The 12951-nt window shown below is 46.2% G+C and overlaps 1 protein-coding gene across 1 annotated transcript; it reads right to left on the reverse strand.

Moving 5' to 3' along the window:
* Nucleotides 1-1603: 1603 nt before the first annotated feature.
* GLRX (glutaredoxin) lies at nucleotides 1604-10932 on the reverse strand. The gene is made up of 3 exons (XM_082650935.1): nucleotides 10668-10932; nucleotides 4544-4663; nucleotides 1604-2947 (listed from the first exon to the last, which is right to left on the reverse strand). Exons 1-2 carry the CDS (start codon nucleotides 10872-10874, stop codon nucleotides 4550-4552), a joined length of 321 nt encoding a protein of 106 aa, XP_082507061.1. The 5' UTR covers nucleotides 10875-10932; the 3' UTR covers nucleotides 1604-2947; nucleotides 4544-4549.
* Between the last annotated feature and the right edge of the window lie 2019 nt (nucleotides 10933-12951).

A 12951-nucleotide genomic window follows, 5' to 3' on the forward strand; every position in this document is an offset into this window, starting at 1 on the left:
TGATGACATTTCTGTTCTCCATGACACAACCTTGGCTAGTAGAGGGGGTATGGGCTTGACACACTGCTATGGACGTAGTGTGCTTGGACCTGTTCCTGAAAGCTGGAGGCTGGCCATGGAAGCCGAAAATGCAGAGCAGCCCATTTCCATTACATATTTCTGGGGGATGCCCAGTACTTGTTCATACAATAACCTCCCCAGCCATGGGTTGCCTAGTGTTTCCAAAGACTCATTTGGGAATACCCCTCTGGTAAACTCCCAGGGAAACAGAAGCTAATCTATGACTCAGAGCCTCTGTTCAGCTTATCTTCTCCTGGGGCCCTCCATCTGATGGTGAGAATATTGCCCTTTCCTTACACAGCTAGGTTGGTGTTTGCTATTGCTTTTCAAAACTAAAATGTATTGCTGAGGGATATTGTAGGAAGTAGAACTATAAAGGATCAGAATGATTACAACAAAATGAACTAGAGATCATCTCTGTGAAGGGAGGAAGGGGATACATTGGGAGGGGGCACATGGGCCTCTACAGTACGTTTTTTTTTTTAATCTTTCGGCATGTGGGATCTTGGACCGCCAGGGAAGTCCTGGGCCTCTAAGGTACTTTATCAGTCCTCTGGAAGCACACTGTTATATGGGTGCTTTACTTCTTAACTTTGGAAGCAGATTACATGGGTGTTCATTTAAATAGAACTATGCATTCTATATATTCTTATATATGTCTAATACATTTTACAGTATTTCTAAATAGCTTAAATACCTACGAAACTGATAAATGTGTGGCCAGGACTGGGGTTTGAGTAGTGTTGTAGTGTTGTCTGACATTTTAAACCACATGCATGTATTGCTTTGATAAAATAGAACCTCTGTGCTAGAAACTGGGCATATGAAGGTTTTTACGTCGAGGCTACTGCCTTTGAGTATTTCTGAATATGGTGAGAGACCAGTACAGATGATTAACTACAATACAGCCTGATGTTTTAAGATTACAGAAGAAGGAGCAATGACTTTTTTTAGTCAAGAGGCAGTGAGAGGAGAGGGTAGGTCCAGAGGAGAGAGTCTGTAAATCAGGCCGTGAAGGCAGGGTTTGAAAGAAGAACAAAGGATAAGAAAGGGTATCTCAGGAGGAAGGAACACAATGAGCAAGGACATAGAAATGTGAAAGAAAGAGCAGGCAAGTGGTCGGGAGGTGATCAGGGACGGTGCAGTTTGCACACTGCACAGCCTCCAGAGGTGGCATTCATAGTGTTGTGCGGTGTGTAACCTACTCGATCATCCACAGCCATCTGGTTGAAGGGAGTGGTTAGGGTGCATAAGGGAAGGGAGAGGAAGCCAAGACTACGAGAGTATTAGGAGAGAAATAGGAAAATGGAATGTGGTATGAAAAAGACTATTACTGAATCCTAAACATTATTCAATAGGCTAGTGTTGACATAGTCAAATTATGAAATTTACAAAATTACACCAACCGTTTCTACTCAGTGAAGGACAATAGCATGCGCCTGCAGGGGTTGAACATGAAAACACTTTAAATTGGTATATTCTGCAATAATCACATTCCTTAAGGTCTTGAGAACTAGAAAAGAATAGGACAAAAATCACTGTGTGATCCACGGGTACTTCTTTATTAGAGAAGAAATTAACCATTCATACCAGAGACTACAGAGGGAAATTAACTTAAGCTTGCAATTCTAGAATAACTTTCACAATAAGGAATTCTTAAGTTTTCATAGAGTGAGGGGGAAAGAAAGGAGAGAGAGAAAATCATTTAGAACAGAGCTTCCCAAATTTGGCTACTTTCACAGACATATTCTTGGAGGTGGGTATACAAGTTGTCTATGTAACATTTAAAATTTTTTGTTTTACTTTTTTTTTTTTTTTTTTTGCTGTATGCGGGCCTCTCACTGTTGTGGCCTCTCCCGTTGAGGAGCACAGGCTCCGGACGCGCAGGCTCAGTGGTCTTGGCTCACGGGCCTAGCCGCTCCGCGGCATGTGGGATCTTCCCGGACCGGGGCACGAACCCGTGTCCCCTGCATCGGCAGGCGGACTCAACCACTGCGCCACCAGGGAAGCCCTTATGTTTTACTTTTGCTTATAAACAAATTAATACACACTTGTTCAGGATTCCCTGGACAACCTGTTACATAACAGAGTGTTGCCACGTGATCGTAGCATCTGCATTTATACCTCTGATCCCTGTGGCCCAAAATGAAGACCAACCGTGCTTAACTTTTCAGTGGCGTCTCTCAGACTGCGTGCTCAGACCCTTCACGGAATTGTTGAATATTTCCTATGAGGTCTATGAGTTGTCACGGTTCAGAAAACTGGTTCACGGCAGTGATTCTCACAGTAGGAGGGGGTAGGAGGTGGGGTGGGGATGGTGGCTAAGGAGATACCCTTTGATAAAGCATATTCAGAATATCTATTGATTTCATAATGCAAATTCTATAAAGTCAAACTCAACAAAATAATCTTTGGACAGTAGCAGAAAACCAACTATAGATTCAACCCAGGAGGTCTGGGATATACTTGGTTGAGAAACACTGGTGTTGAGGTAGAGGAGCCCCAGCATGTGGAGAACACGTAGTAAGGAACATGTGCCAAAGAGAAGGAACATCTTTTGGGTCAGTGAGTGAATCCTAAGCATATCTTGTCTTTTTGGAAACCAAAGGGGCAATCCACAAGAAACCTGAGACACCCATCGAACTTCTCAGACCTGTTGTTTTGGGCAAGTTGGTCCCCTTTTAATACTGAGTCAAAAGAAGAAAAAGCTGTTTTTTGCCCCCAGAATGCCCCCCACCCACTTTATTTGCGTTAACATATTTCAAACTTTTAAGTAAACAGTTGCTGTAGCTGGGTAAACGTAGCCCCAGGTCCATCCATCAGGAAGTGGTGTCAGTATCTGCAATGCCATCCAGCTCTCAAGGGGGATATCAGCCTGGGGTCTGCTCTGCTAGGAAAAAATACAAAGAATTGGATTTTCTTGGAAAAGATCAATTCCTCTCATTTCCCTTTCATTACCAGAACATTTACTCTTGCTGTTTAAGCATAATCGGTTACAGATGGCCTTGAGATGCAAGTTGCCAGTAGAATACTGAGAGTATAATATACGGAAGGACAATGCAGATAAAGAGACCTGGGGAATATGGCAGACTCTAGTGCCCATGCCAACATAGAGGTAGCTGGGGAAATGGTGTTTCCCACCTTCCCAGGAAAGTTGTAAGTTTTCTCTCATTCTCATCTAAGCCTAAATTGCTAAAGAGTGTTCCAGAAAAGGAAACATTTGGTACAGCAGTTAATTGGGTTTTGAGTGCTTTGTGCATGGGGTGAGGCCAGAAAGCTAACCCAAACAGACACAGTGTTTATTTGAGGGGATGATGTTGTAGAATTGTGATTAAAAGTTTATAACATTGACTATTTTATTTCAAGGGATTCAGTTGCATTTTTCAGACCTTGTTTTGTCACTTCCTGTTGCTATTCTGAGTAACCACCACAAATTATACGTACTCATTGCTCAAGGGTTAATTATTAATTAGTGGGCAATAAATACTCTTCAAAGAACATTTTAATTTGAACCCCTTTCTCCTTTGGCTAAAACAGAGTCTTTCCACATGTGAGTCAGTGCAATTGGCCTGCTTAGAAGCTAGCTTGCACTAACAAGAGCTGCGGGGAGGAGAGTCCATCAGACCCCAAAGGTATCTTGCTTCCTTTCTGAAGAATTCATCACCCTGTGGTTTTCCATTCAGTCAAAGATCTCCTTTAAGTTACAATTTTAGAAAACTCTGTTTTGTCATTTGGGAAGCCAATTAGATTGAATGGATTTGCAGGGTGAACACAGGTAAAGCAAAACTTACCTTGATTTCACATTGCACTTAGAATAATCTAGGTTGCTTCCCATGGCCTGTGTGCTCTGGTCCTTGCCCACATTTGTTACTACTTTTCCTTCTTTCTGCGCTTCACTCAGTCTGATCTGTCTTGCTTTCAGTTCCTTGAATATTCCATACTTGTCACCTCAGGGCCTTTGTACTTGCTATTATTCCTTCTGCCCGAAAAGCCCTTCTGCTTCATCTGTACATGGCCATCTCCATGTTGTCAATCAGGTCTCAGCTCAACCAGCCCCTCTGAAAAAGGCCTTCCCTTACTACATTAGCTTAATTTGCTCCCCATCCCCCTGCTATGTTCTATCAAATTATTCATTTGTTTCAGGAATTATTTACTTGTTTTGAATCAGTCTGCCTCTCTAGAATATAAGTTCCATATTATCTTTTTGTTCATCTCTGTATTCCCAGTGCCTCGTACAGTGTCTGGCACATAGTAAGTGCTAAATAAATATTTGTTAAATGAAGGTTGAGTGAAAAGCTTTCCTCCCATTGATGAAATTAACCCATTTGTAAAATGGGAAACTCATACATGACATCACAGTTCCTCAGATCACCCCGATCATTCTTTCCCTATCCAGAGTGCCTTCCTAGATTGTAATAAAACGTGGCGGTACAATTCCACCATCTCCCAGTGTTCCTGGCCCAGCGTCCCACCTGTCACTCACCTATAATTATTGTAGAGCTCCAATTTGCTTTAGCCTTGTCAAGAGCTCCCCTTTCTCATGCATATTTACTAGATCATTGCATCCACCTATGCACTCTTGACCGATGAAGACCCGAGGTACCTAAAAAAGCAAACAAGCCAGGACATTTAGAGAACATCATTATTAGATTAGACATTTTATCCTTCCTCTAAATATTTCCCATGATCCAAAGCTTTTCAAATCACTTCACAACCTCCTCATGTATACTCTTTCAGGGCAGAACTTTATTATACGCATAAAATTATTCATTCAAGAACCTTCTTAAGCCAAGATGCTTTTCAAATAGAATGTTCTGTGTGTGTGAGATTGTCTAACTTGTCAAAGGGATTTAAAAATTTTACTCTATGTTTCAGGGAAAGAGTTTTGGTTGGCCGCAGCTGGACCACCCTGATTGAATTCTGGTTTCTCTACAGCTGGGACCACACCTGAGCCCTTAAACTGACCCATGGCAACCAGAAAGGAGTCTGTCTCTAAGTATAGCTGGAAAAGTATTTGCATCAGTTCTCTGTCTCTGATTTTAGACTCACAGTTTATTAGAGTCGTCTCTCTCATCTGTGAGCTCTGTCCTCAGCTGGGGAAGGGGTGGTGGTGTCTGAATCTCCTTCTCTAATACCTGGCCCATCATAAGATGTTTAAGTGCTGCAGCCCCGGGAGCAAGGACATGCATCTGCTTTGGTTTCACACCTGGCATGGGTGGGTGGCCCAGGGTCAGCCAGGCTGACACAGTCATTCTACCTGCTGAACATGTTCATCTTGAGTCAACCTCAGGCTCCCTCCCTGCTGCTAGGTAAGGCGTGTTCCAGGTTTCTAGGTGGCTCTTGGAAGGAGGAGAGAGGAGGAAGTCTTTTCACTGTGGCTCAGGCAAATTCCAGGCCAGGGATGTTACAGAAAGGCTGACTGGCAGTGAAGAAACAACCACAATGCGGGTACCCTGAGTGGTCAGGAGCAAGCAGGTCCTCTCCCAGAACACTAGGAACATACCAGAAGGGGCAGGAGAGGTGAAAGACAGAAGGCGGCAAGAATATTTCCAAAGCTTTTGACTTTCCTCAGAAGGCATAGTAATTCAGATGCATTTTTAAATTGAGGTATAGTTGATGTACAATATAAGTTTCAGGTGTACAACACAGTGATTCAAAATTTTTATAAATTATATTCCACTTATTATAAAATATTGGCTATATTATCCGTGTTATACAACATATTCTTGTTGCTTATTTTATACATAATAGTTTGTACCTCTTAATCTCCTACCCCTGTATTGCCCCTCTTCCCTTCCCTCTCTCCACTGGTAACCACTGGTTTGTTCTCTATATCTGTGAGTCTGCTTCTTTTTTGTTATATTCACTAATTTGTTGTATTTTTTCAGATTCCACATATAAGTGATATTATACAGTATTTGTCTTTCTCTGTCTGACTTATTTCACTTAGCATAATACCCTCTAGGTCCATCCATGTTGCTGCAAATGGCATTATTTCATTCTTTTTTATGGCTGAGTAATTAATATTCCATTATATATATATATATATATATATATATATATATATACACCCCATCTTCTTTATCCATTCATCTGTTGATGGACACTTAGGTGACTTCCATATCTTGGAAACTGTCAATAATGCTGCTATGAACATTGGGGTGCATGTTCAGATGACTTTTTTTTTTTAAGTGTGAGAGTTGAGAAAAAGGGCAGGATTATTTCAGGTAAGTCCTTAACCTTATTTTTATTAAGAAGGGGGTCTGGGTGGAAGTAGGCTTTAAAAATTAAGGCCCCCAATTGAAAGACTCCTACACTCCATTGCCATGGCTATTTCCTATGTCCCAAGAGTGGGGAAGAGCACACAGGACTGTGTTCTGGCGAGAAAGCCTGGTCATGTCCACCTCAGTCACACAAGGTGACGCCCGTCCCGCCTGCACTGCCCGCCTGTGTGGGGGCCTTGCAAGTGGAAGTGCCACCAAGGCAGCGTTGCTTTTTTACTAGCTGGAAGAATATGCAGAAACATAGGTCAGAGACCTAACTTGCCCCCTGGATCTGGCCATTTTAGGGAAAATAAAGCACCTCTCAAATTGCTGGGGGCCTTCTGGCTTCTATCTCCCCAGGAACAGTTGGCTGTGGTCAGTTGCAATGGTAAATAAAACAGAATCCTAATGTAATTCTAATACAGGGCTCCTTCTGTTGAAGCCATTACCTAAATGAGTAAAACTCATCTGAGCTTTCAATAAGGACGAGATGTATTCATTCTTGAACTTCTGTCAATTCTGTTATTTTCAGAAAGAATTGAGCAATGGTCACTCCTCTTGCCACTTGCCACATCTCCACCTTTGGCCAGGGTGCTGGCCCAGGGGGTTAGAGTTCAGTTATTTGGAGAGAAGGCCCTGAGGAGTAAGGAGTCTTCTCAGATAGCTGTTCTCAAACTTGAACCCTGCATCAGAACTGCAGAGGGCTTGTTAAAACATAGGTTTCTACTCCTTCCCCACACATTTCTGATACAGGAGATCCGGGCTGGGGCTCAAGAATTTGCATTTTGACAAGTTCCCAGGTGATGCTGACTCTCAGCGGTCACATCTGCAAACCGCTGGTTGGCACTGATAGTGGTTCATTCCTCCTGCGGTAACTGAGGCTTTGGGAACACACAGCTCTGCAGCAGCCCCCAGCCACCTGAGGCAGGCCCTGAAACATGATCAAGGCGGACTTCTGTGCAGACCATCTGGCACGCAAGCTGGCTTGCCTGAGAGCTGAAAGGCCCCGTTGCCCTCACACCCACCCTCTAGGCTAGGCAACAGTTGGCTGTGGTCAGTGTGATCAGTTGGCAGCAGGACAGTGTGGGAGGCTGTGGTGACAAAACAGGAAGCTGTTGATGCAGCTGAGGAAGGGAGACTCGTCCTCCGTGCCCTCCCCTCCTGGCCCATCCGCCTCTTCGGAGGAACTTGAGTCTGTTACTGCCAAGAAGCAGAGAACTGCCACCATAAAAGCAAGCTTGGGAATTCTGGGGCCCTTCCTCTCCCGGAGCTTTCTCCAGCCCCAGCTCCAGCTAGGTGGCATCTCCTGCACTCTGGTGTTACTCAGAGCCTCCCAACACTCTGCAGCACCTCCTTGGCTACTCCCTGGTACAAGCCACCATCTTTTCTCATCTGAATTACTGCTCTAGCCTCCAGAGGTCTCCCAGCTTCAACCCTCACCCTGGCCTTCCTGTAGTCTCTTTCCCCACAGCCACTGGAGTGACCCTTTCAAAATCAAGTCAGATAGGGTTATTCCTCTGCTCAAAACCCTTCAGTGGCATCTCATCTCCCGTCACAAGCACACTCCGTGTGATAGCTTGAAAGGCCTCGCCAACCTATACCGCGTGATCTCTCGGACCTCACCTCCTCCTGACTCATAATGTTCCACCCATGGAGGCCTCCTTGCCAGGCATACTTCTACCCCAGGACCTTAGCACTTGCTGTTCCCACTGCATGAAATGCCCTACCGCTACATTTCTGCATGCCTTGCTCCCTCACTCCCTTTAGAGATCTACTAAAATCAGTGAGGCCCTGATGACTCCATTTAAAACCGTACCTTGCTGCCTACAGCCCACCTGCCTTTCCTGTCTGTTTTTTTCTCCATAGCACACATCACTTACCACCTTCCAACATACTATTTTATTAATTGCATTTACTAGAATGTAAGTTCCACAAAGGCAGTCATTTTTGTTTGTTCTGTTCATGGCAGTATTTCCAATGTCCAGAAAAGCACCTAGTGTAGTAGGTGCTTAAAAATATTTGTTGTATCTAGCAAAATTATCCTTCAAAACCAAAGGAGAAAAAGACTTTCTCAAACAAACAAAAATTGAGGGAATTTGTTGCCCAAAGAGCTGCCTCGTAAGGAACATTCAAAGACGTTCTTCAGAGAAAAGGAAAATGATAGAGGTCAGAAACTTGGATTTACATAAAGAAAGAACATCAGGAAAAGGAATAAGTGAACGCACTGATCTAGGAGCTGTGGCTATGGCGAAACCAGAACCAGTTTCTCCAGTACATGGCCTGATAGAAGGCCTACGTCTCTGTAATCAGTCAAGTCTTGCTGGGCTCCTACTATTTGCACAGCACACAGGCATCCCAGGATAAGCAAAGATAGCGACAGCTCTCAAGGTTTCCAGTCTCTTCTAATAGAAACCCTTCACTGTTCGGGATCATGAAGTATACAACTTCAAAGGGTTTGTTTTTCCCCTTGGAGGAATGTCATTCAGGACTCAAGAACCTGTGAAAAGTATTTTGAAAAATTCAAAAACAAAAGACCACTAGAAGAAAAAGTGTTGCTTTACAATGAATTGAAAAAACAGGTGTTGAATGAATGCGTGAAGTGGTTTGTTTTTCCTGCTAGAGAGTAGGTGCTGCCGGGCTGAAAGATGTGCTCCCAAACCTGGTTGCAAATTAGAATTACCTTTTTATTTTTTTGACAGGAGAGAAACTCTATTTTCACTTCCAGATTTTTTGAGGTATAACTGGCAGATAAATATGTGTGTATTTAAGGTACACAATGTCATGGTCTGATACACATATACTAAATTAAGAAATGATTACCGCAATCAAGTTAATTAACATACCCATAACCTCACAGCTACCATTTGCACGTGTGTGTGGTGAGAACACTTGAGATCTAATCTCGTAGCAAACTGCAAGCATACGATACAGTATTACTAACTATAGTCACCATGCTGGACGTTACATCCCCAGAACTTATTCATCTTATAACTCAATGTGTGTATCCATGTCCTAGGGATCTTTAAAACTGCTGATGCCTAGCTGCCCCCTCCCATATTGTGATTTAATTGGCATGCGGTGTGACTTGGGCATTGGGAATTTTTTTTTTAAAAGCGCTTCAGGTGATTCTAATGAGCAGCAACATTTGGGAACCGCTGGCCCAGAGGGATGCCTCACAGCGGGGCCCACAGGCGTCCTTACACTGCCCTTTCCCTCCTTCCAGAGACGAGGGTCCTCAGCTCACAGCAGGGGCCCTGGAAGCAATGGGGGTAGCGTGTTTTGCCTCTTCCTGCACCAGAAGGCTGATTTCTGACTGGAGAGGCGGGAAGAACAGAACAGCCTCCCAGGCTTTACACTGAGAAGCCAGAAAGAACACGGTAAGTCAAACTAAACCTGAGCTAGGATATGTGCTTCTGCAAGCGCTGTGTCCTAGAATGTGCGCCCTGAAAGGGAGTTTGGGTGACCTGGTGGGACAGGACTTACCACCTGAACTGATGCTGGCGATCTGGTTGGCTGGCTATCTCACTGGGAAGCCGTGGGTGCTGAGGAAGAGGAAGGCTGTTCACGTAAAGGACAGCGGTTCTTAGGGTCCCACTGTCTACTTATAGCAAGAAGGGATGTAGCGGTCACCTCCTCCAGCCTGGTGCTGCAGCCAGGAGGTCCCTGAGAGTCACAGAGCTGGTGACTTACCAGGATCACACAGCAAACCATTGTGAGAGCCATCCGGAGCTCTGGCCTCTGGACTCCCTAACAGGCCTGGAAACATCCCATAATTTAGATTAAGGAGCACTAATGAGCCGTTAGATGTTTCCAGAGGGAGGAGTTAGATAAGATAGGGAAGAATGAGCGATTTAGATGAAGGTTAAAGAGAGCCTAGAGAAAAGATGGAAGGACAGCAAATCCCACTTGGCCCTGTGCACGCAGAGTGCACGCGATTCTTGCACAACAGAAACGCACCGATCACACATGGCCCCTGCATGCCTCCTTCCACCCCAGCCCTGCACGCGCAGACTGTCAGCGCTTGAAACAAAGAGTCCAGATAGTTCCTCAGTGACTCCTGGGCGGCTGCTGGGCCCGCTGCCCCTGACGCCCAACACAGTCAGCTGTGCTCCCTCCTCTGATCTGAGCACCGTTGGCCGAAGTCCAGCCGTCCATTCAAGGAAGCAGTGTCCTCTCTCAGGCGCCCTCCCCCACCTGCACAGCCCTCCAGCCGCCTGGAGTGACAGACAGAACCTTAGCGGTGTCCTAGAGAAAGGCACAGGCATACCACGTTCACAGCCCCGACAAGAAAAAGGAATCTGGGAGCCTCCTCCCCAGCCTTTTAGAAGGAAACCCCAGGCTCACCGTTCTGGCTCCGGTGAGCTGTTGCAAATAATCTTGAATCTCGTTGGTGTCACTGCGAGCTGTGACATCGACAAATTCCAAAAGCCCTTGTTTGAAGGGCAAGTGGCTGAGGAGCTCCTGGGCCCTGCTGCTGTAGGGGCAGGTGGGCTTGATGAACACAACTACCTTCCCAGGCTGGATTTTACTGTTCACAAATGCTTGAGCCATGCTCACAGGCTGCTATCTCCTGGGGAGGAAACCTCGATTGCAGGTATTGCTTGGGAGAAAAGCGGGGCCCTGGCCAGCTGGCTCTTATTTAAAGGAACCTCCCTGGAGGAGGAGTTTGCCCGGTAGCGCGCTCGATTTTTAAAGGGCCAGTCCTGAAGTCGTTTCAGTCTGGAGTGATTCAGCAGCTAGAGCTTCGGAGGAACGCCCGCTGGTATGTCATCATCAGTAGCTATGTCCAGGGTGTCATTGTCCTCAGCCCTTTCAGGAGCGCCTGCTCTTGGGAAGGGAACAGAGTCTTGTCACTCTCTGGGGAAGCAGAAAGTGTGCAGCCCAGCCCCAGGGAGGGGGCGGAGAAGGCAGAGTCAAACCTTTGTTGTCTCAGACACAGTTTCTAAAAACACATGCAAACAGAATCATTCAAGAAACAGAATGCGCCGAAATCTCTTTAGAAGGAGTGAAATTCAGATGGTGACTCTGTGTCCCGTCTTGCTTGGCCTGCACTGTTTGTCGCGGTCACTGTTTAGTGGAATTAGTTCCCCACTTTTAAACATCTGGAGATTTCACAAAAGAATCTGGACCCGCGACCTCTCTCTGAAAAGTCAGGTAGTCTTCATTTGTGGCAGCAGCTGGGGCTGAGGAGTTGTTGTTCTTTGGGTAGGGCAGACAGCGGCTCAGGTATGCCACTGCCCGCCCCCCACCCCCCACCCCCCTCCGGGCTGGCTCACGCCTTCCAGACACCTGCTGTGCGTCCCTAAGCATTTGAGTTTGTGACCCTTGAACTGCACTTTAGCATGGAAGTGAATTCCAACACAAACCCACGTTTCAACCTGCAGGTCCAATGAAGGTCTTTTTCTCTGTTTGACCCTCTGTGTGTGACCCTTGGTTTTCACTGTTGTGAGTCTAAGGGGTGTAATAACCCACTTCTCACATTCACCTGAGTGTGGTAAGACGCTTAGGACCTGATGCTCTTCCCTGTGGTGCCCACGCTCCCGAGTGGGGCGAGAGAAGTCTTTTATTCTAGGGCCAGTTCTGACCTCTCCATGTGCAGTAAGTTAAATAAACAAAGCAAGGAAAAAAACCTCCTTGAAAAGGGAACTGTCCTTTTCCCCAGGAGGTTTTCCACGGAAACTAGGGCCCAAGCTGGAGCTGCACACCTTCACTGATTGCCACGTCAGAATCCCAAGCATAGCATGATTGAGAGAAGGGAGGAAAATTGACTCCTGGAAGCAACTCTAATTATTACTAAAATTAAATGGCAAAGCAAGAATCCCAGATTGTGAGTCACAGAGAGGCACTAAGATACGAGATCTCTGGCACCAGAAAGAATGTGCTGGGGCGGGAGGCCTGAGGTGACGGGTCCACTCAGTCTTGGGACTTGCAGCTTCATTTTCTCCCGAATAAGCTCCTGGCAGAGTCCTTGTTGTCTCTCTTCGTTTCGTCCTTTCGCTCGGACTCCTGTGGCCGGGCCCCTCGCTGAAGCCCGGGGCCTCCTCAGGGCCGCCTTCTTCTCTCCCGCGCAAGGGTCCGCAGCACGCCTCGCGCCGGGCACTTCCCTCCGAACCGCTTTCTTCTCAGCGTCTGGGCGTAGCCCCTCCCGCTCTGCTGGCTCTTTTTCCTCAGCATGTGACTGTGGTCAAGTCTCTGCCTTGTTACAAACCACCACCACCACCTTCCATCTCGACCCTGCTTTCCTGCCCTTCCCGAAAAGCCAAGTCTCATAGGACTTGCTGTTATGTTTGCCATCTGAGCGTGACCCACCTCCCATCCTCTCCTCACCTCAGTGCAGTCTGACCTCCTTCTCAACCGTTCTGCTGAAACTCCTTTGGCCAACGTCGATCATGACCACCACGTTGCTAAATCACCTTGCAGCCAGGTGTCCTGCCTGAGACTAACCCAGAAGTGTGGGTGTGGAGTTTCTGATAAACTGGTGGAGTGAAACTCCCAAAGGATCTGTTTGCATAGGGTCCCTGGAGGGTTGGGTACCTCGGGCAGAGATCAGGGTGTGGGAGGAGAGGGCTTCTGTTGTCTGCCCTACCGCTGAGGCCCAGGGACTGGTGTCTGAAGCCTTAGGACGGAT

The sequence above is a fragment of the Grampus griseus genome (assembly GCF_964374135.1).
Source record: "Grampus griseus genome assembly, chromosome: 3".
NCBI lineage: Eukaryota > Metazoa > Chordata > Mammalia > Artiodactyla > Delphinidae > Grampus > Grampus griseus.

Excerpts from the sequence above, each read along its gene's own strand:
- GLRX (XM_082650935.1), bottom strand. The coding sequence starts at position 10,874 with ATGGCTCAAGCATTTGTGAACAGTAAAATCCAGCCTGGGAAGGTAGTT. Across the intron at positions 4,664-10,667 it reads AGCTCACCGGAGCCAGAACG|GTACCTCGGGTCTTCATCGG; the intron begins GTGAGCCTGGGG and ends TTGCTTTTTTAG.